The sequence below is a fragment of the Primulina huaijiensis genome, chromosome 12 (genome assembly GCF_012295235.1).
Source record: "Primulina huaijiensis isolate GDHJ02 chromosome 12, ASM1229523v2, whole genome shotgun sequence".
In the NCBI taxonomy this organism is placed as follows: domain Eukaryota; kingdom Viridiplantae; phylum Streptophyta; class Magnoliopsida; order Lamiales; family Gesneriaceae; genus Primulina; species Primulina huaijiensis.
The window spans coordinates 9,453,474-9,473,354 of NC_133317.1; the positions used below are offsets into that span (position 1 = coordinate 9,453,474).

The following is a 19,881-nucleotide window of genomic DNA, read 5'->3' on the forward strand; positions in this document are numbered from 1 at the left end:
TTTTTTTCCTTCTTTTCTCCTCCTCCTCATTTATGTCGTATTATGAATTTGGGCTAACTTGTAAATGGCCAACACAATATATTTGAATTATTAAACATAGCCAAATTGGCCCATGGGCCAAATTGGCTACGGGAGGCAATTGTTTAGCCCAATTAATTGGCCAATGACCCAACTTGGCTTTGGAGGCAGTTTGTTTAGCCAAAATCCTTGAAGCCCACGAGCCACAGCCCAACGGATAAAATCATATAGTTCCAAGCCATAGCCCTACGGATAAAGCCCAAGAAGAGTTTCAGTTCGGTCCAAGAAAAGCACGATGCCGGGAGTTGAGCCATGACCCAATGTGAGTGATCGTGGAATGCGGTTGAAACTTCCCGTGGAGTGTGACAAAGGCAGAAAGAGTAATCAGAAAAAAGATCGACAAATCAACACAAAAAATCTACAGCAACTTCTGCAGAATTCTTTCATCAATTGCTCGCTCATTTTCCATTTTTCAAGCAGTTTATTTCCTAATTTCTTCAACTTTATTGTAGAATGTTGGTCAAAATTCATAACAACATATTTAATTTTGATGTTGTCTATGGATTCTCCATATAATTTCTTTATTTTTCTCAGTTTATACGTTTAGCTTTGAAGCCATATCGAAAGAACTATAACTAACGATCGAATCGAGACTCGCAACGCTTGATAAACGTAGTCGGATCATTCACATTTGGCACGAACACGTGCCTAGCACGCCCCGCAATTTTCGTGAGAAACAGTATGATTTTAATGCATGTGATTGTATATGTATTATTTTTTATCCATGTTTAGAATGTGATGAGTCTTTAGACTCACGAGGTTTGTATGATGCAGGATTTGATGATTTATGGGAGGTCCTGACGATTGACTGGATCGAATACAGCAGTACACACCCGAGGACCTTTATGTTTCCGCACTATCTAGATAGATAAATGATTTAAAAAATTAAGTTAAGGATTTTTATTAGAGATATTTTTATGCTTAATTTTATTGTTAGTTGATCTTTTAAAGGTCGATTTAGGAATTTTGGTTAATTGATGATTTATGATATATTTTATGCATTTGAGATTTAACATTGTTAAATTATTATGATTGTTAGAAATGGTAAGTTTATTTTATTTGGTTAGTATTTTCGAGTTTATGATTCATGATTAGTATAAAAAAAATCGATGTCGTTTCAGTGGGTTTGGTTGGAATGACATAACAAAACAAATTGAAGCACCAGATGAGGTTTCAGATACATTAATCAAGGTATGCATTGTTATTGTGTTCATTTTTAATTGTTTGTATTTTTTTCAATTGTTATTATCTTAAAATATAAATATAATGTAATTAGGTATATCATGAAACTAAACATGTCCGAAATATTGCAATTCCTTATTTTCCTGTGCATCGAGAAATATTTGAAAAGGATAGAGCTACTGGAAAAGGAGAAGAAATTGGAAAAGAAAAGATACGTCGTTGGGAAAGAGAGGGGAAAGAACCGAGCTATGGAGAATCTTCAAGAATAGAAGAGATCGATCGGTTGGTAGCCGAGCAACATATACATTTAGAAATTTTGGATGATTTTGAGGAGGAGAATGTTCAACAAACATTTGTTCCTCATTCATCATCCACGAATAATAATTCTAAAGTTGGTAAGAAAAAAGTGTCAAAATTTGATGAAATGAATGAGAGATTTGACACTTTGAATAACACGATCTCACAAATGGCCAAGGCGATGGATGTCAATGAACAGAGCAAGCGTCGATGTGAAGAGGTAGACACTGAACTGACAAAACTTAATGGAATAGATGAAGATTTTGTTTTTGTAGCAAATGGTTATCTTATGTCAAATCCAACTGCAGCTGATTTTTTCTTGGGGATTCCACATCATGCTCGTCTTCGCTGGTTGAATTGGAAAATGAGCAACTCATCTTAGGATAAAATATGAATTTGATTATGCATTAAATTCGTTGATGAATTTATTGATGTTTTAGATTGTTTTGGTTTCTTTATTGATAATTTTTCCGGATTTAAATTTGCATATTTTGAATTTGTTTGATGATTTTTTAATTATTATTTTATGTGCACTATGATTAATAAATAATAATTAAATTTTGAATTTACATACACAAACAATAGAGAAGAATTATTAATTTCTAAACTTCTTTGGGTTATTTATGTTTAGATGATTTCTAAGGGTAACTTAGTAAAATTTTAAAATTTTAAATTCGATCTTTTTTCTCCAAACAAGAAATGGATTTGTAAATACCATTTTTAAATTTTAAACCAAATACCAAATGGAATTTCAAATACTTGAATTTCCAAATCCAAATCCAAATTCATATTTTGAAAGAAACAAACACACTGTAAGTGATTTTCTCTTTCTCTAACGTGGTCGAAGACTTAAGTTGGTCACTTGCACACACAGAACAATTCGTTTCGGTATGGTCATTCCGATACTTAAGTAACAATATCTTGTTAATGAATAAAAAGTGGTGTAAACTTTGATATTTATAGACAAACTTTAGTAGATGACCTAATATCACAATAAGATTCGATATTCTATTTGAATACGTGTCTATCTCTACCAGATATTTTTTCATTATCCAAAGACATGAAAATATCTTGATAAAGAATTGGTAGATTTGATTTGATATCAATTTCTTCCCCTACTGCCTCTATCTCTTTGGGCTCGACCCCAATCACACATACCCCGGGCCTTCCGACTATCCCATAAAATACTTCGACCATATCAGTTGTCAACTCTTTGTGTACGTGGGCTGAGACCCCAAAGACACCCCTCCACCACTTATACATGTGCAGTCCATCTAGTCCTCCCTCCGAGTCCGATAACTCTAGCTCTCTAGACTCGGATCCTCAAATGTTACCATCTTGGGGTATGTCATCTTTTCTCCGTCTCGTCAGGTCCTCGGTTCCAACCATGGGTAGGAAAGGCGTCTCCCGCTATCTCCTTGAGTCCTTGGGACCTCATCTGACTCCACCTCCCAGTCAAATTCTACCCCGGTCAGGAGTCATAAGACATTATCGGGATATCATTAGTCCCTTGTTGACCTCGTCCAAGTTGGTCCTTGGCTCCTCTTCCGATGCTGATTCTATACACTAATCTTCGATTTCGCCAACAACGTCCTCATCTGAGGACTATTTTGTATTGCCATATCCAATTCTTTGTCTAAATTCTGACATTCTGAGTTATCATGTCTATGCTCTCGGTGGAATGAACGGTACTTTCCTTGGGTCTCTTTTCAATCTCCATCAGGATGAGGTGGCTTGCAGAAGACTTGTTCTTCCTCACATCTCTTCATTGTCTTTTCCTTGGAGACCTTCAAAAGAGTGTATTGAGATAAACGGCCCAAGAGTCCTCATTCTCCACTGGTCGTGTTGGTAGATTTGCCCTATTCTCATCATTCTTCTATATCATTTATTGTTTATGGGCATCTTCCACATTGATATACTTCTCAGCTCTAGTCAAGATGTCGTCATAATTTGCTGGAGCCCTCTTGATTAGGGATCTAAAAAGGTATCCACCCCTCAGAACTTGTGTTAAGGCACAAATTTTGACTCTCACGGGGCATTTCAGGCCCTCCAAGGTCGTGGTATTGAAGCGCTTCACACACTTCCTCAATGGTTCACCATTTGTCCTCTTCACATTGAATAGTTCGAGGGTAGTTTTCTTATAAATCTTGTTGCTAGTAAATTGGTGCAGGAAGGCCTTGCTGAAGTCTTGGAACAAGGTTATAGAGATGGGTTCGAGTTTGTTGAACCACCACTGAGCCGCCATCACTATTGTAGTGGGGAAGTTTGCCCTTGATCCGATCTGAATAGCAATGCAGCATGGCTGTGTTCTCGAATCGTCCCAAGAGATCCTCAGGATCAGTACTCTCATCATACTCTGCCACATGAGGTGACCTAAAATTGCTTAGAAGTGGGTGATCAACGACCTCAGGTGAGAAGGGCATGCCCTTTTTGGTCAAGAAGAGTTCGCACTTTTCATTCTTCATATGTTGTATCTCATCTCTCAGCTTTCTCATCTGATCAGCTAACCCAACGTCAGTCAAGGTCGCTGTGTGGGACTTGATTTCATAGTCTCGCTTTTCATCTGCTTTCTTCTCTTCTGCTTCCATTTCACCCTTCTCTTTTTCTCTCCTTGAGGATGATATTTCAGATTGCGGTGTGCAATCATTCATTGCATGCTGGACCGCAGTCATGATCTTCTGGTTATGCTTATCAAAATCAAGACCCTTACTTTCTAGCCCCCTCGCGGAGGTCTCCTTTTGGCGTTTGATGTATCTTCCTCCATATTATTCTCTGGATTCGTTCTTCGAGCGTTCACCATAACTATGCCTTAGATCTGGTTCTCATAAACGACATCAATGTTATCTCCTGGAATATTTGGCGGCAGACATGTCAATTTTCCAAGAGATTTTCTCCCTCTAACATGGCTGAAGACTTGAGCAGGTCACCTATACACATAGAACAACTCATGAATGGATACTAGAAGAGTTTTCTGACGTGTCAATTTGATGCTCAAGTCACAATAGCGCTCAAGAAGTAGAGAGAAATTTCTAAATAGTATAATATGTTGTGAATAAACAAAAAGTTGTGCAAACCTTAGAAGATGACCTAGAATCATAAGAAGATTTGCTTTCTTATTTAAATCCATGTCTATCTCTACCCGAGATTCTTTCCTCATCCAAAGATTTTGAGATATCTTCATAAAGATTTTGTTGATTTAATTTGGTATCAACTTTTTCCCATACCACCTCTATTTTCTTGGGCTTGCTCCTCATCCCACAGGCCACAAGCCTTCCAAATATCCCATCAAATACCCTGGCCATCTCAATTGTCATCTCTTTGCCTACTTTGCTTTATACCCCAACGACACTCTCACGCCATTTAGATATGTGTAGTACATCTAGTCCTCGCTCCAGGTCCGAGGCCTCGAGCGCCCTGGCCTCAAGTTCTCGGACCTTACCCTCCTGGGGTATGTCACCTCCTCGACGTCTCCCCGGGTCCTCGGCTCCGACCATGGGTAGGTAGCGCCTCTCCCTGTCATCTCCTTGGGTCCTCCTCTAACTCCACCTCCACATCACCTTCTCCTCTTATAAAAATGTTTCAATTTTATTTTCTATAAGGAAATGAAATGACAAAACAAGACATTAGTTTTAGATCTTGAATATTTTATAGCAAGAATTTTTTCCTGATTTTGGGATTTAATTAATTCAAAACTTTGTTTTCTATTTTTTTAAAAAAAAAAACCATAGTTTATGATCTAACCAGTTTTTAAGAAAAATAATAACATCAAAAGGTTAGATTCAACCTGTGGTCCAAATTTTTTTCATGTTACTTATGTATTTTAAAATATGACTTAATAATATATAATTGATGTTGTACTAAACTCTAAACAAAATTATTTTGTCTTAATTCAATTTGACGGATAAATACGATGATAATAATTTTAAATCCATATTAACATATTCATTGGTTTGTTTGGATAAGTTCAATTGACAATAAATTTTAAAATCCCGAAGTTATTTTCACAAAATCTCATGTAGGATGGTCTCACATGTCAATTTTGTGAGTCATATATTCTATTTAGGTCACCCATTAAAATTATTACTTTTTATGCCAAAATTATTACTTTTTATTGTAAATATAAGCACACGAATAAAGATCTATGAGATCGTATCACAAGATACACACTCTTATTTTTTTTGAGTCACTTTGTTGACTTTTAAATTTATTTGAATATGAAGTCATTTCAGATCATTCACTCAAAACTCTCATCAAATGTAAATCATTCCATCCAAATACTATCTTAGATTTTCATTAATAATTGACATCTAAATATATTGGATATCGGTTCAGTTTTTTAAAATTTTTTTTAGTTTTTTGAAAATTTCTATTAATTCGATCAATAATCGATTTAAAATCCGAATTTGTTTTATTCAATTTTGAATTTGTTTTAAAAAAAAATTAGTAAAATCGGTTTGCTGTATAATTTGGGCTAAACTGAGCCCACTTATGACATGTATGGGCTTTGCCTTCAAGAATGACGTGTTACAACCAATCAGCGTCTAGAAAATGAGTAAGCAACAAAGCTGAAACTTCACCGGCCAAATAAATTTCATTCAAACGGAACGAGTGCACAAGGTAACGATTTTCGCCACTTGATCGATCCGAATTGCTCCTGCTAACAGATAAATTTCCCCGTCTTTCTCCATAGAAACTGCATCTTTGCCTTAATTTGAAGGTGTATTGTGCGGCGGTATGGTTGTTTTGCTTGACTTTTATTGGTTAAAATCGATGTCCGTTTCTTTTGATCGGAATGTTCTCTTGGGTGCCTGATTGTTTTTCTGAGTCTCGATTCATATATGTGATTTCAGTTCTTTAATTAGTCGTTATCATTGTCATATTCCCAAAAAAATTTCCCTTGATTTAGGGTTCTCTTGCATATTTGCTGAGCTCGTGTGTTCGAGTTTCATGTAAAATTTGGGGTTTTTTTGAAGCTAGTATGTGTTTTTGTTCTATGCGCTTTGTCAGCTTGTGTGAAGTAGTTGCATTTTTTGTTTGTCTCCTTTACAAAACCATTTTTGATCGTATTTGTTTTGTGATTTGCATTTTTATCACTTTTCTATCCAAATTCCAATTTATCATGGTACTAGCTGCTGGAAAATCGATTTTTTTTTTTTTTTTTTTTTTTTTTTTTTTTGCGATCCTTGATAGAAGAAATGGCTAGGGCTCCGATTTATATTGTCAAAGACTTGAGTCAATTCTGAAAAAGTTGTAACATTATATTTTATTGATATCTTCAAGTTAGTATCTCGTTTCCCTTGGGAAATTAGGAACTCTGATCGTAGCATTTCTGTAATTAGACCTTTTGTTAGATTCTGGCTAGCTTTAATTGATTGTTTGTCTTGGACAGGGAACAAATCAAGATGATGAAGTTGAGAACCTATGCCGGGCTTAGCTTAATAGCTACATTGGCTGTTATTTACCATTCCTTTAACAGTAGAGGGCATTTTTATCCTGCAATGGTTTATTTGTCAACTTCAAAGATCAGTTTGGTGCTTCTTTTGAATATGTGTCTGGTTATTATGTGTATTTTGTGGCAATTGACCAAGAAAATCTTCCTGGGTTCACTCCGAGAAGCTGAAATTGAAAGGCTGAATGAGCAGTCTTGGCGGGAAATCATGGAAATACTTTTTGCAATCACTATTTTCAGACAAGATTTTTCAGTGACATTTCTTGGGATGGTGACAGCTTTACTTCTGATCAAATCTTTGCATTGGTTGGCCCAAAAGAGGGTTGAATACATCGAAACTACTCCATCTGTACCAGTGAGATCTCATATTCGCATCGTATCATTTATGGGATTCCTCCTCCTCATTGACAGTATCTTTCTGTACAATTCAATAAAATATTTGGTGGAAACAAGACAAGCCTCAGTTTCACTCTTTTTTTCATTTGAGTAAGTTTAGTGTTATTTATTGTGACACTAAATTTTTTCTCTGAGTGCTGTTATTTGAAAATCATTGTTTCCTTTCAGATACATGATATTGGCGACAACAACTGTATCAACCTTCATCAAGTATATATTCTACGTCAGTGACATGCTAATGGAAGGACAATGGGAAAAGAAGGCTGTCTACACCTTTTACTTGGAGCTTATCCGTGACTTGCTCCACTTGACTATGTACATGTGTTTCTTCCTTGTCATTTTTGTGTAAGTGACCTTCCAGCTAAATCTCTCTCCTGGATGATTAGGGTAATTTAGCTATTTTTTGGATGGTTATGAATTTTAATCTTTTTCTGCTTGTTCATTTTTTTATTTTATTTCTGCATTGCATGATTTTATGCCTTGTGTTTATAAAAATGGGCAAATCAAGGCTCTGTTCAGATATGAGCTGTTGTTTTTGCTACTGAGTCGCAGCAGATTATGCATGCCATCATATTGGTTCCAAAGTGTTTTTAGTATAATTTGATATTGTTTTTCATCATAATACTTGAACTAGTTAAATAGTTTCCTATTAATCTCCTTTCTTGAAATGTATTATTTATTGTAATGAACTTTGAGGATTCTGTTATTCCACTTGTGCAAATGATCATCTTGCGCTTGCTCTAGGTGCTTCTGCTCTCACAAAAATGTTCTGATATGTTTTTAATTTTTTGTTCACTTTCTGACGTCCAGGAACTATGGCGTGCCTCTTCACTTGATCCGAGAACTTTACGAGACCTTCCGAAACTTTAAAACCCGTGTGGCTGATTACATACGTTACCGAAAGATCACTTCAAATATGAACGATCGATTTCCAGATGCAACCTCTGAAGAACTCAACGCGTACGACACTTTTATTCAATTCAAATTTCTATTTGGCTCTCTCGATATTTTTTACGCTTCTTTTAAATATTGGGCCTATGTATACAGAAGTGATGCTACATGCATTATATGTCGCGAGGAGATGACTATGGCCAAGAAACTTCTTTGTGGGCATCTTTTCCACGTACACTGCCTGAGATCGTGGTTAGAAAGACAAAACACGTGTCCTACTTGCAGAGCTCTAGTTGTACCTTCTGAGAATGGGACATCTACCTCTGGATCAAGGGCAGATGGCCATCAGCAAGGTATGGTACTCCTACCGTTAATGCTAGTCTTGATAGCTTTATTACCTTTGGGCATGTGCCATGAATTAGGCCGTTGTTGTTGAATTTTGTGATTTTGCTCAGTTTTTCATTGAAAAGTGACACAATCTTGCTTATCTTGAAAGAATTGCAAAGTTGCCTTCATATGTTGTCCTGATTTTGCCAAGCTTTGTGCTAACACGGTTTGTGCAACCCAGGTGTCAGTGCATCTGGTACTTCCTCTCAAGCGTCTTCTGCTGGTGACGGCGTGGCAAATGATAATGTCAGCCAGCATCAGTCTAGACTTCAAGCTGCTGCCGCCGCCGCATCAATATATGAGAAATCTTTTGTTTATCCTTCTCCAAATACACTGATGTGGTATGCACTTTTTTCAAGTGTTTTATCGTTTATGTTTTTCTAATTATTTTCATTTTATTTTTATTTTTGGATCATGCATATTTCTTCTTCTTTAACTCATTGATCTGTGATGACAACTTGTAAGGCATGAAAAACATTAGCTATGGGATTCAGAAGTTCTTTCGTTCTTCTGTTTCTGGCTATTCTATTGCATGGATTGCCATAAAATTTATGAAAATTTGCTTCATATTGTCCTGACCATATATTGATAACTTTGGAGAGGATAATCACATCCAAGTGTTAGTTCTATTAGTTAAGTCGCTGTGAAAAATGTGTGCTCCGGAGAACTCTGGTGTTGTTATGACGCCTAATCTGGATATCATCTTCCTTTTATATTCATGGGCGGTCTCTAGCTTGCGGCATCTCATTGTTTTTCTAATGCTAAGAGAGGGGATATCTAGAAGACTGCATTAAATGTTGAACTTGTTGCAGGTCAACTGGATATGCTTTACTTCCTCAAACAATTGGACATTCTAGCAACACATCAATGACAAATAATGCTGCTGGAACCTCTACAAGTGGACTGCCTCAACAGTATCAGTTTTTAAACACAACCTTTGCTCAGTCACCAGAGTGCACTTTTGTCCCTTCACAGTTTCTGGGTTTTAACGGGCAAGTTGGGACAGGAAGCGCATCAGAGTCAGCACTAGATTTACAAATGAAATTGATTGAGAATCAGATTGAGGTATGCTTTATTTTCTTGAGCAAGATGTAAAAATATTCAGTCTCTTCATTCTTCAAAGGTGCTGCTAATCTATGCCTTTAATTAATGGACTTTTTTAGTCTGTATGCATATGTATCTTTTTATTGTTGGACTGGAAAATCAGATGAATAAATAATCTATTTTACTTGTTAGAATTATGCCACCTCGTTCCTTTGCTCTTGTAAAGATTATACTCGATCTTGATCTTGATTGCTATTGTGCTACAGACTCGTGACAAATCAGCCATAAACAATAAGTTTCTTCTTCAAATATAACGCTGCATCATTGTTTACTAATATATGTGATTTTTGCGGAATTGTCGTGTATTATTGTTTATTTTGCATCCTTCTTCTCTTGGCAGTTTCTTCAACAGCAGCTCCAGCACCTACAGGCATCAAATTGTGAGAAAACGATGGATCAAGGCTCATCTGATGTGAAGGGGAAGTCAGCATCATCACCATCTTCATCTGTTGTCGACTCAACAAGTGAGACTGGGAATCCAGTATGTACAACGATGGATCAAGGCTTATCTGATGTGAAGGGGAAGTCAGCATCATCACCATCTTCATCTGTTGTCGACTCAACAAGTGAGACTGGGAATCCAGTATGTACAGCCTAATACACCTTGCTCAAATACATATTTTACAAGGAGGTGAGTTGTGTGCAGATACAGAGGCGACAATTCAATAAGCCGGGATTTGTATTTATTGGGTGCCTTGAAATTGATAGGAGTTCCAATACTGTGTACCAATGTCTCATAATCCTATACAGAGGTGACAATTTAATGAAACCTGCAAACATGGTACATACCAATTTGTTTTAGGAGTGCATTTGTATCAAGTCACTTGACATAAGCAACTTCAGTCCTTTTTCATCCTTTGCTGTGGAATAGATCAGGTTCTTCGAGTTTCCAGCCGGATACATTGCTTTTGGTTCCGTAGTCTACTGGGGAATGTCGAACTGCTACCCATTTTCCTTTTTTTTTTGGGACTAATATTGATTGTATTGATAACGGATACAACTTAATTCTGCTTGAGCTCCCCCAAATTTTCAAATAGTTCGTCTTGTATCTGAGGTCATCGCTGAGTTTTCATACTCACCAATGAGACACACCATTCAGGGCTAAAAGATGTGTTCCGTCAGCAATGAATCTGCATCCATGACCTCACTTTAATTCTCTGTTATGTTAGTAGAGGCAAAACCAGGTGATTATATATATATATATATAAGCTAAGTTCAAAATATTGTGACATGTTTGTGCATTATTTGAACCATTACTTAGAAGACACAATGTCTCGACATGTTTGAATTATCGGACAAAATAATTTGAGTTTGAATTTAATTCAAAAAAATTCAAACATGTTTAAATTTAACTCAAGTTAAATTATTTAAAATATATGTTATGTTGAATGTCACGGATAAAAGGTTGGAGCCGTAAATAATAGTAGATAAGCAAGAAGCTGGAGCATCTCGTTGTTTTCTCCGCATGTGGAAAAAGGAAATCCCATAACCAAACGCTCAATATTTAGAAGCCAATATTGGAAATCTGCAACAATGTCAAGTGTCCTAAAAATTTCGAAAACAATTGAAGAACGGGGAAACAAAGATCTGGACACTCTTAAATCTGAAACCCATATGGATACCAAATTTTCAAATATTATTGAAGAGCCTGTTAGGCAAATTGTTGGGTCGAAATGTAGTGTAAAACTGAAACTATGAGTACGTTGTAGCAAAATATGTTGTAATAGACTCTGAAACGAAGGCATAAACAAAATATAAGTCGATGCTATATTTTAAATTTATCTCCTTAAGACGAAAAGTATCGTATGAGTTTTTATGGGATTAATAAGGTTTGGATTTTGAATATAGATGCGACTAAAATCACACGCACTTTAAAAAAGGCACAACAAATTTAATTAAGATTGTGCTTTGGAAATGACGGAGTCATAAACAAGTTAAGATAGACTACATAACCACAATGTATTTTTTTTTTCATTTTTAGATATATATATATATATACATGCTAGTACGTATAGCCCCATATATTGTGAAACGTCCAATAATCATTTTACTTAAAAGTAGGGTTTTTTTTAAAAAATAATTTAAATTTAAAAAATTATTTAAAAAATAATTTTTTTAAAAAAAAGTTGGACGCAAATACCTCAATCCGTGCTCTGTAAGCGCGGACGCTGCTAACGTGGAACAACGTCCGTGCTTACAGAGCACGGAGCCGCGCCACGGTGGAGCGTCCGCGCTTGCAAAGTGCGGACGCTGGTCCATGTATGCAGGGTCCGTGCTTACGAAGCACGGACCCTGTATATTATAAATTTTTTTAATCTTTATCGATTTTTATTGGCTGTTGAGATTATCACCTTCCACATGGCGTTGCTCTATTCGACCGCCTCTTATCTCTGACCATTTCAGCTTTTTATCTTATCTCCGACATTTCACGTGAAAGCTGAAGATATGAATTTGCACGTGAACTACAATATTGTAAATCTGAATTATTTTCTCGTTTTTTCTCCTATATAATTGATAAGAAATGCAACGAATCAGTTATCAATTTTCTCGTAAATTTTCTTTCAAATTTCGTTAGCAATGTCTAACATTGACGTACTCTTATATTTTGGTGGTCATATAGTTAGCGATAATGGATCAGTTGAATATAGCATTCTATTTGTTCGACCGATACGAGTGTTACGATCTATTAATTTGATGGAGTTAGCTGAAGTTGTGCATAAAATGTTAGCAATCGATCCAGCGAATTTTTCTCTGAAGATGTCAACAAAGTATTCATTCATGGAGAGAGCATCTTGGCATGAAATTCAAGTCAATCTCGTTGATGACGATGCTTTACAGTTTGTAATGCATTATGACAATATGCATATTTTGCATCTATACGTGGAAGCAAATTCAATTGAGCATGATGTTGAATTTGGTGATCCTGAATCATATGTTCCACATGTATCCGATTCAGGTTTCTATAACCATCCCGGTACTTCTACATATGGTGGTTTCCAGGAGCAAGAATCTTATGTTCCACAGGTTACTGAAGGAATCGGTAATATGAGTTTTGATGATGTAAGTGGGTCTTGGGATCAATATATCAATGTCTCGTCGGAACAAATTAATGCTCCATATTGGCCGAATCCAACATTACATACGAGTGCTCGTTGTCCGGATCAGGCCAATAATGATGATATTTGTAGGACTGACTCTGAAATCGATATGTCATACAGCGAGTCTGAAGAAGAAGATGTTAATGTTGATGATGAAGTGAATAATTTTACAAATCCTGATGAGGGGACATCATCTCGACAACCACCGCGTGACACATTACAGAGGCAGACCGTACCATTTCTTTCAAACACTTCTGAAATGCCATCTTTTTTCAACAAATTTTTTGGGGAAGAACTTGCTGATTCTGTCGATGTACCTTCTGAAGTGCAATCAAGCTATTACAATCCGGATAAGGGTGAATTATGCGTTAATATGTTATTTAAAGATAAGAATGATCTTATTGCATCTGTCAAGGATTATTCAGTCAGAGTTGTAAGGCGTGAGTACCGTGTCGAGGATAGCACACGCAGTTTGTGGAAGTTACGTTGCAAAAATAATTCTTCTACAGTCATTTGTCGATGGGTACTTCGCGCTTCTTTTAAGGCCAAGACTTGTTATTGGAAAATAACAAAATACGTCGGGCCTCACACATGTATATCTACCTCTGTCGGTATAGACCATAAGAATTTGAACAGTGAGATGGTGGCACATACGCTATTAGGAGTTGTTCGTTGCGATCCTGCTTACAAGATTAAGTATATCATCGAAAATGTGAAAGAGCGCATGATGAGGAGACAATGGCAGATGACACGCGAGCAGTTTGATTACGTGCATGATTTTAATCGTGTGCTTGCGCAGCGCTTCCCTGCCACTAGCGCCTCCGACGAGCCATTTCCACCTCTCCCAGCATTTTCACATCGACCCGTCGAGGATGACTTTGAGTATGATGAGGATGACGAGGTTGAACTGTCAGGCAAGGACGGCGAGTCCTGATGCCTTCTGATTTGGCATCATTCTCTTTCGTTTATGTGTATGTTTTTATTCTTGTATTTCGATATGGTTTAACTATGAGTTGATGTGTATGTTTTTATTATTGTATTTCGATATGGTTTAACTATGAGTCGATGTGTATGTTTTTATTATTGCATTTCGGTGTGGTTTAACTATGTATCTTTGTTGTGCTATATCTCAATCAACGGAAACAACGTGTATAGATAATAGAATGTAGACTATACAACAATGCAATCTGTACAAACAATTAAGTAGAAGAATCATCGTCATAATTAAAATGATACAAATGGCTCCCAGTACCACAATCAGGTGGATTGCGTCGTCTCGTCCCTCTACGCAATCGTACATGTTCTGGATTTTCCTCATGTGAGTAACCTGGATAAATGATAGGTGAAACAACATTCCTCTGTGGTCGAGTGTCATGCACAATATGCTGTGGACCAACATTAAGCAAATTCGTAAAACTTTGTCCGTTCGACCAATAAGGAGTCTGAAAATCTGGCTGACCAAACGAACGAAAGTCAGAAAACCTTGAATCACTGAAAAAACCAGGTTGACTGGTAGATGTTCCAGCAATATTCAATTCAGCAGACGTATTAATAGTAGAGGCTCCTACAAACCCACTTGGTTGTCTAACCATGTCACTTCTCCAACCGAATGGTGACTGATGCGAAAAAGGAGAAGGCGTACTGAAATTTTGTTCAACATTAATTTGTCCAACAAAAGTATTGTACGGATGTGGTTGAAAACCAACGACAGTAACTTCAGGTGATATGGTGCGCACAGTGATTCGATTATACCAATGGAAGTAGTCTTCGTCAGTTTGCATCGATCGCCCGTGTCGCACCCCTTTAGAAACATATCTCAGCCTATTATTCCACCGCTCAATTGAATTTCTATGATAATCTCTCCAATCGGTGTTTCGATGTCCTATTCTCGTGATATTATGCATATCGTCATTGTCGACGGCAGACCCTGGAATTGATTGCCGTCTTCGAAATTGTCGCATGACCCGATTAGGACAATGCATCTCCACGATGTCAAAGCATATAAGGGGACAAACACATCGCCATATTATGTTGTCGTATGAATCAATAATAGTCTTCACATCTATGTCATTCTTCTGATAAACGATCCAATTAAACTGTAAAAAAAAGTTAAAAATAATTATTCATTTATTCAAATCAAAATAGTCTGAATTTAATCACTATTAAATATTGAAATTCTATAATACCTCATTATTATTCATACGATCTAGATAATCTTTTATAATTCTTACAGAATGTGTTGGCGAATGTGTGTAATTAAATCCAACATTCCACCTACATTTATAAAAAAAATTACATATCAATATAATATAAACGATATATATGATATTATCACAATAATTATTAAATATTACCGTGCACCATATGGAGAAACTGGAATAATAGCATCCGGATCAACGAGAGGTACAACTAATGTTAACCCATCTCGATCGGGGTTAACACATTTAATCCTGCTCCATGCCCATAGCTGCTTATAATAATAAAAATAGTTCAACAAATTTAACAAAAAAATTGTGTTACATAATCACATTACATTAAAGATACCTGCAGGATATATAAAGGTCCGGCAATTGTAGTCTTCTCTATAAGTGACGCGTTACACAATTCACGGTAAAGAAATGCTAAAACTGCACTACCCCAACTACAAGACTTCACGTTATCAAAATCTCGTAGCAGTTGCAAAAATATTAGCCTAGCAGACCCTCCTTGATAGTCAGGGAACATTATTCCTCTAATAATCATTTGCGCAACACAACGAGTAAATTTCACAACATCTACTTCTGAAGTATCATCATTAACAAGGTTAGACAAACAATCATCGTATAGTGCAGTCATAGAAAGATGACCACCTTTCAAATGTTTTGATGCTCGCAAAAATCCCAACATATCCAAACATATGTGTTGTCATTCCTCAACTTTATGTGACACATCTACTCCAGTTACTGCTTCTCCATCAATTGTTAGCCCCCAAATTATTGAAACATCTTGTAACGTGACTGTTGCTTCACCACATGTAAAATGAAATGTGTGTGTTTCGCGTCGCCAATGTTCAACAAGAGCAGTAATCAAATGATTATCATACACTTGAGAGCCACATTCTAAAACTCCATAAAAACCCATATGATTTAAATATACCAGTACACGATTGTGTAAGTAATTATAAGTATATAACTTCCAAATCAAATTGTCTGACCTCTTCTCTTTCACAATATCATCGACGGTCAACGAAGAAACTTTTGATGACATATGTGTCGCTTGTAAATAGAGGACACTGGGATCTTCAGGATTTCGATTATCTGCCATTCTGAAATATGTTGTAGATCTTCTCAACTTCGTCTCAAAAATTTTTCAGAGCGTAAAGGAGAATCTGAAAATGCAAAAATGAGACGGGAAAGAAAAAAGAAGGAAAGAAGAAGGAATCCAACAGATAAGAGGCGGTCGAATGGAGCAGCGCCATGTGGAAGGTGATAATCTCAATAGCCAATAAAAATCGATAAAGATTAAAAAAAATTATAATATACAGGGTCCGTGCTTCGTAAGCACGGACCCTGCATACATGGACCAGCGTCCGCGCTTGCTAAGCGCGGACGCTCCACCGTGGCGCGGCTCAGTGCTCTGTAAGCACGGACACTGTTACACGTTAGCAGCGTCCGCGCTTACAGAGCACGGATTGAGGTATTTGCGTCCAACTTTTTTTTTTAAAATTATTTTTGAAATAATTTTTTAAATTTAAATTATTTTTAAAAAAAACCCTTAAAAGTACTAGAAATTTTTTTTCCTATTCATAATTCGGCCGCTACATATATATAAATATATAAAATATTTTGACACAATTTTAAAATAAAACAGTCAACTATATTTGAAATTTCAAAAGAAAGAGTTTAAAACATAAAATCGTCAAACGTTTTACCAATCATAAACTGCAATATTTCGAAATAAAGCTACTCTAGCAACATCTCAAAAACCACTCAAAAACATAATAAAAGTCGTAAAAATCTTAAACATAAACTTTTAATCATAAATCATAATCATAATCATAATGCGGAAAATCTAGCGCTGTTCCTCGGGTTGTGTGCACCTTCAGTCCAACAAGATCAACCATCAAAACCTTCATCAACATTAATATCATGCTCACCTGCATCCATAACACCTAGTGAGTCTAAAGACACAGCAAACCATAATCTTTATAACAAGTAATAAATATACAGTCGCATGCAACAGTGAAAATACTTTTACTTAAAATAACTTTTCATGAACATAAACATAAACATTTTTCCTTTCGTCATTTTATATCATATATCATTTCATCATAAACATTTTACTTTTCATCATAAGCATATACGTTTTCCTTTTATTGAATTCAGATCGTTAATTGTGACTTTCGTTTCATCATAAAGTCGATGGATCCATCTACATGTAACCACAGTACCGGGCGACGGGGACATCAGCGACACTCTCACCCGTCAACTGAGCCTTGGGCTGTCATCATCATATGGAAATACGATCGTCGGGCTCCCTCTGAGGCCTTCTCCCGTAGACGGGCTCTCTCTGGGACCTTCTCTCGTAAATGGGCTCCCTATGAGGTCTTTTCCCTCACGATATCCCCAAAAATATCATCATAATAGTCACAATTACTTCACCTCCTCCAACGTTTCATATTTTCATCACTTATAAAAATCATGCATATAAATATCAATTTTCTTTTAACCCAAGCATGAAACATATCTTTTAGCTTTAACATTTAATGATAAAATTCCTTAAACATTTAAAATAATCATTTAATCATATATTACAGCATTCCGAGCACTGCCATGACGTTTACTATTTTTTTCAGGTGTAAAATGACCGTTTTACTCCTAGACGTAAAATTTCTCGATTTTGGCTTTTTTTACTTTCGTTGACACTAGACCATCTCAATTAATTATTTAAGCTTAAATAAAATTTCTAATATTTTTATTTAGCTTAAATTTAAGGCTTTTCATTTATTTCATAATTATTAATTCGTAGTGCGTTTTAATCCCGAATTAATTTCAAACTTTATTATAAAATTCTCAAATTTTAAACATAGACTTTTTATATTTAAATTACCCTCGTGAACTATGATTCAACCCCCGTTGAACCACGTTCGAACCCTTTAGCTATTTAAACCCCTAACTCGAACCCTAAACCAAACCCTCAAGCCATCATGCAATTTCTTCGAACCATGCTCGAGCTACCCTGAGCCAACCTCTTCCCAGACCCTCTATGGACCCTAATGGACCCACTGGACCCCTAGGACTCGACCCTAGCCCTCGCCGAAGGCACTTGCACAAGACAGAAGCTGCGGCCGAGATGCCCTACACCCCTAGGACTCTTTGAAACCCAGCTAGGACCCTTGCCCTCGAGCCACAACTAAGCCCAACCCCTCGTGAGACCCCTCAGGACCCTACAGACCTAGCTTGGCCCCTGGCCCCAGCCGCGAGCCCTCCCTTAACCTGCTGATCTCTCGGGTAGGCTTGGGAAGAGTCCCATCGTGCATGGGCTCTTCCCTAGCCATCGAGCTAGGACTCCTCCACACACCCAACCACGTCCAGCCCCAGCCTTGGGTCAAGCCCTGGCCGTGCCATGCGTGGTTAACCCTCATAACTGAACCCTTCCTCAAATCATGCAATAATTGTTCCAGCTTGTTCTAGCTTCGTGCTGCTTCAAAACCGTGCATCCTAGGACCCTTAAGCTTATGTAAAAACGTCCCTATATGATCCTTATTCATGGCAGCCCCTTCACGCAAGTATATAACAAGTTTTGGGGCAAAAATTCATACCTTATTAATGTGTTTATGCATAAAAACGAAAGTTCCATAAAGCAAATCATGTTTTTCTTGCAACCAATAAATAAAAACATATTAGGGTATGCTAGATGAGAAAAGAAAGAATTATGGCGTGTCTTTGCATATTTTACGCACGAAAGTTACGTTGAGATGCGAGGAACGACGACGAACGACCTTGGGTTGGATTTTTCTCTCAAACCCAATGCTTTTCCTTGATGAATTCACGTGTGTGCATGTGTTCTAGCTGATGAGAAAGAGTTGTGTGGTTTAGGGGAAGTGAGCGTGTGCTTTAAGAGTTTCGGGGTGGGGTTTTGGGCTTATTTATTTTAATTAAAAGGTGTAGAGTAAGCTTGGGCCCATTAGTATGGTATAATAGGCTCATTAAGCCCGTTAGTGCATTTTAAAAATATTTCGTTTAGAAAAGTTCGTGAAAATATTAGCCGAATTGTCAAAAAGTTTATATTTTCGTTGAAAATCGAATACCATTAAAATTTACGTCTCGGCGTATAAAATAACCTAAAAATCCCTTATTTTCAAGAATATCATAAAGCATCAACTTTATTTTAAATAATTAAAAACAATTATTTAATAAAAATATTTTCTATTTTCAGCCCTCGGTCTATGTTCCTCGATCGCATCTCGAATAACCATTTTAAAAACACAATTTTATGCATTCTAGTAGAAAACCATATTTTAAATATATAAACAAGCCTACCATATTTAATAAATGCAAATAAAACAATTTATTTAAAATACAAAAGAAATTTGATAATCTTGCATGCATGTGGTTCACTTGGACCTTCGAATTTTCGGAACGTTACACATTGTGACGGGTCAAAGGACTAAGAGTGTACAACCATAACTGCGGACTACTCCATGCAATAAGTGAGAATTACTTGGACAGTCCGAGGGAGGGTTATTCAGTGCATCATCATATGATCACCCATCCGTGTGAATGGACATCTCCATGACCTTGTCAATGAAACATGACATTTACATCACAGATGCTGGTCTCGAGCTCGAGCGACCTTTATCCTTGTTTTATGCGGCTGATTCGACTAAGAATCTGTTTAGAATATACGGTACACTTCCTAATGAGTTTCATGATCTTACGTTGCGACTCAGACCTCATAGTACCTATTGTAAATTCAAGGACTTTATCTATGCAGCTGCATGGGTATACATATAAAGTA

General features: G+C 36.7%; 1 protein-coding gene across 5 annotated transcripts; it reads left to right on the forward strand.

The window, feature by feature from the left end:
• Window positions 1-6,047: 6,047 nt before the first annotated feature.
• LOC140989981 (ERAD-associated E3 ubiquitin-protein ligase HRD1B-like) lies at window positions 6,048-10,820 on the forward strand. Of its 5 annotated transcripts, none has more exons than XM_073459566.1 (9): window positions 6,048-6,174; window positions 6,947-7,492; window positions 7,571-7,747; window positions 8,213-8,362; window positions 8,450-8,646; window positions 8,862-9,021; window positions 9,493-9,745; window positions 10,125-10,232; window positions 10,305-10,820. In XM_073459566.1, exons 2-9 carry the CDS (start codon window positions 6,960-6,962, stop codon window positions 10,380-10,382), a joined length of 1,656 nt encoding a protein of 551 aa, XP_073315667.1. In that variant the 5' UTR covers window positions 6,048-6,174; window positions 6,947-6,959; the 3' UTR covers window positions 10,383-10,820. The 5 variants fall into 5 exon arrangements, with proteins under 5 accessions (XP_073315667.1, XP_073315669.1, XP_073315665.1 ...); XM_073459568.1 differs by having other exon boundaries at window positions 6,122-6,289; window positions 10,125-10,248; window positions 10,431-10,820; XM_073459564.1 differs by having other exon boundaries at window positions 6,122-6,289.
• The last annotated feature ends 9,061 nt before the right edge of the window (window positions 10,821-19,881 follow it).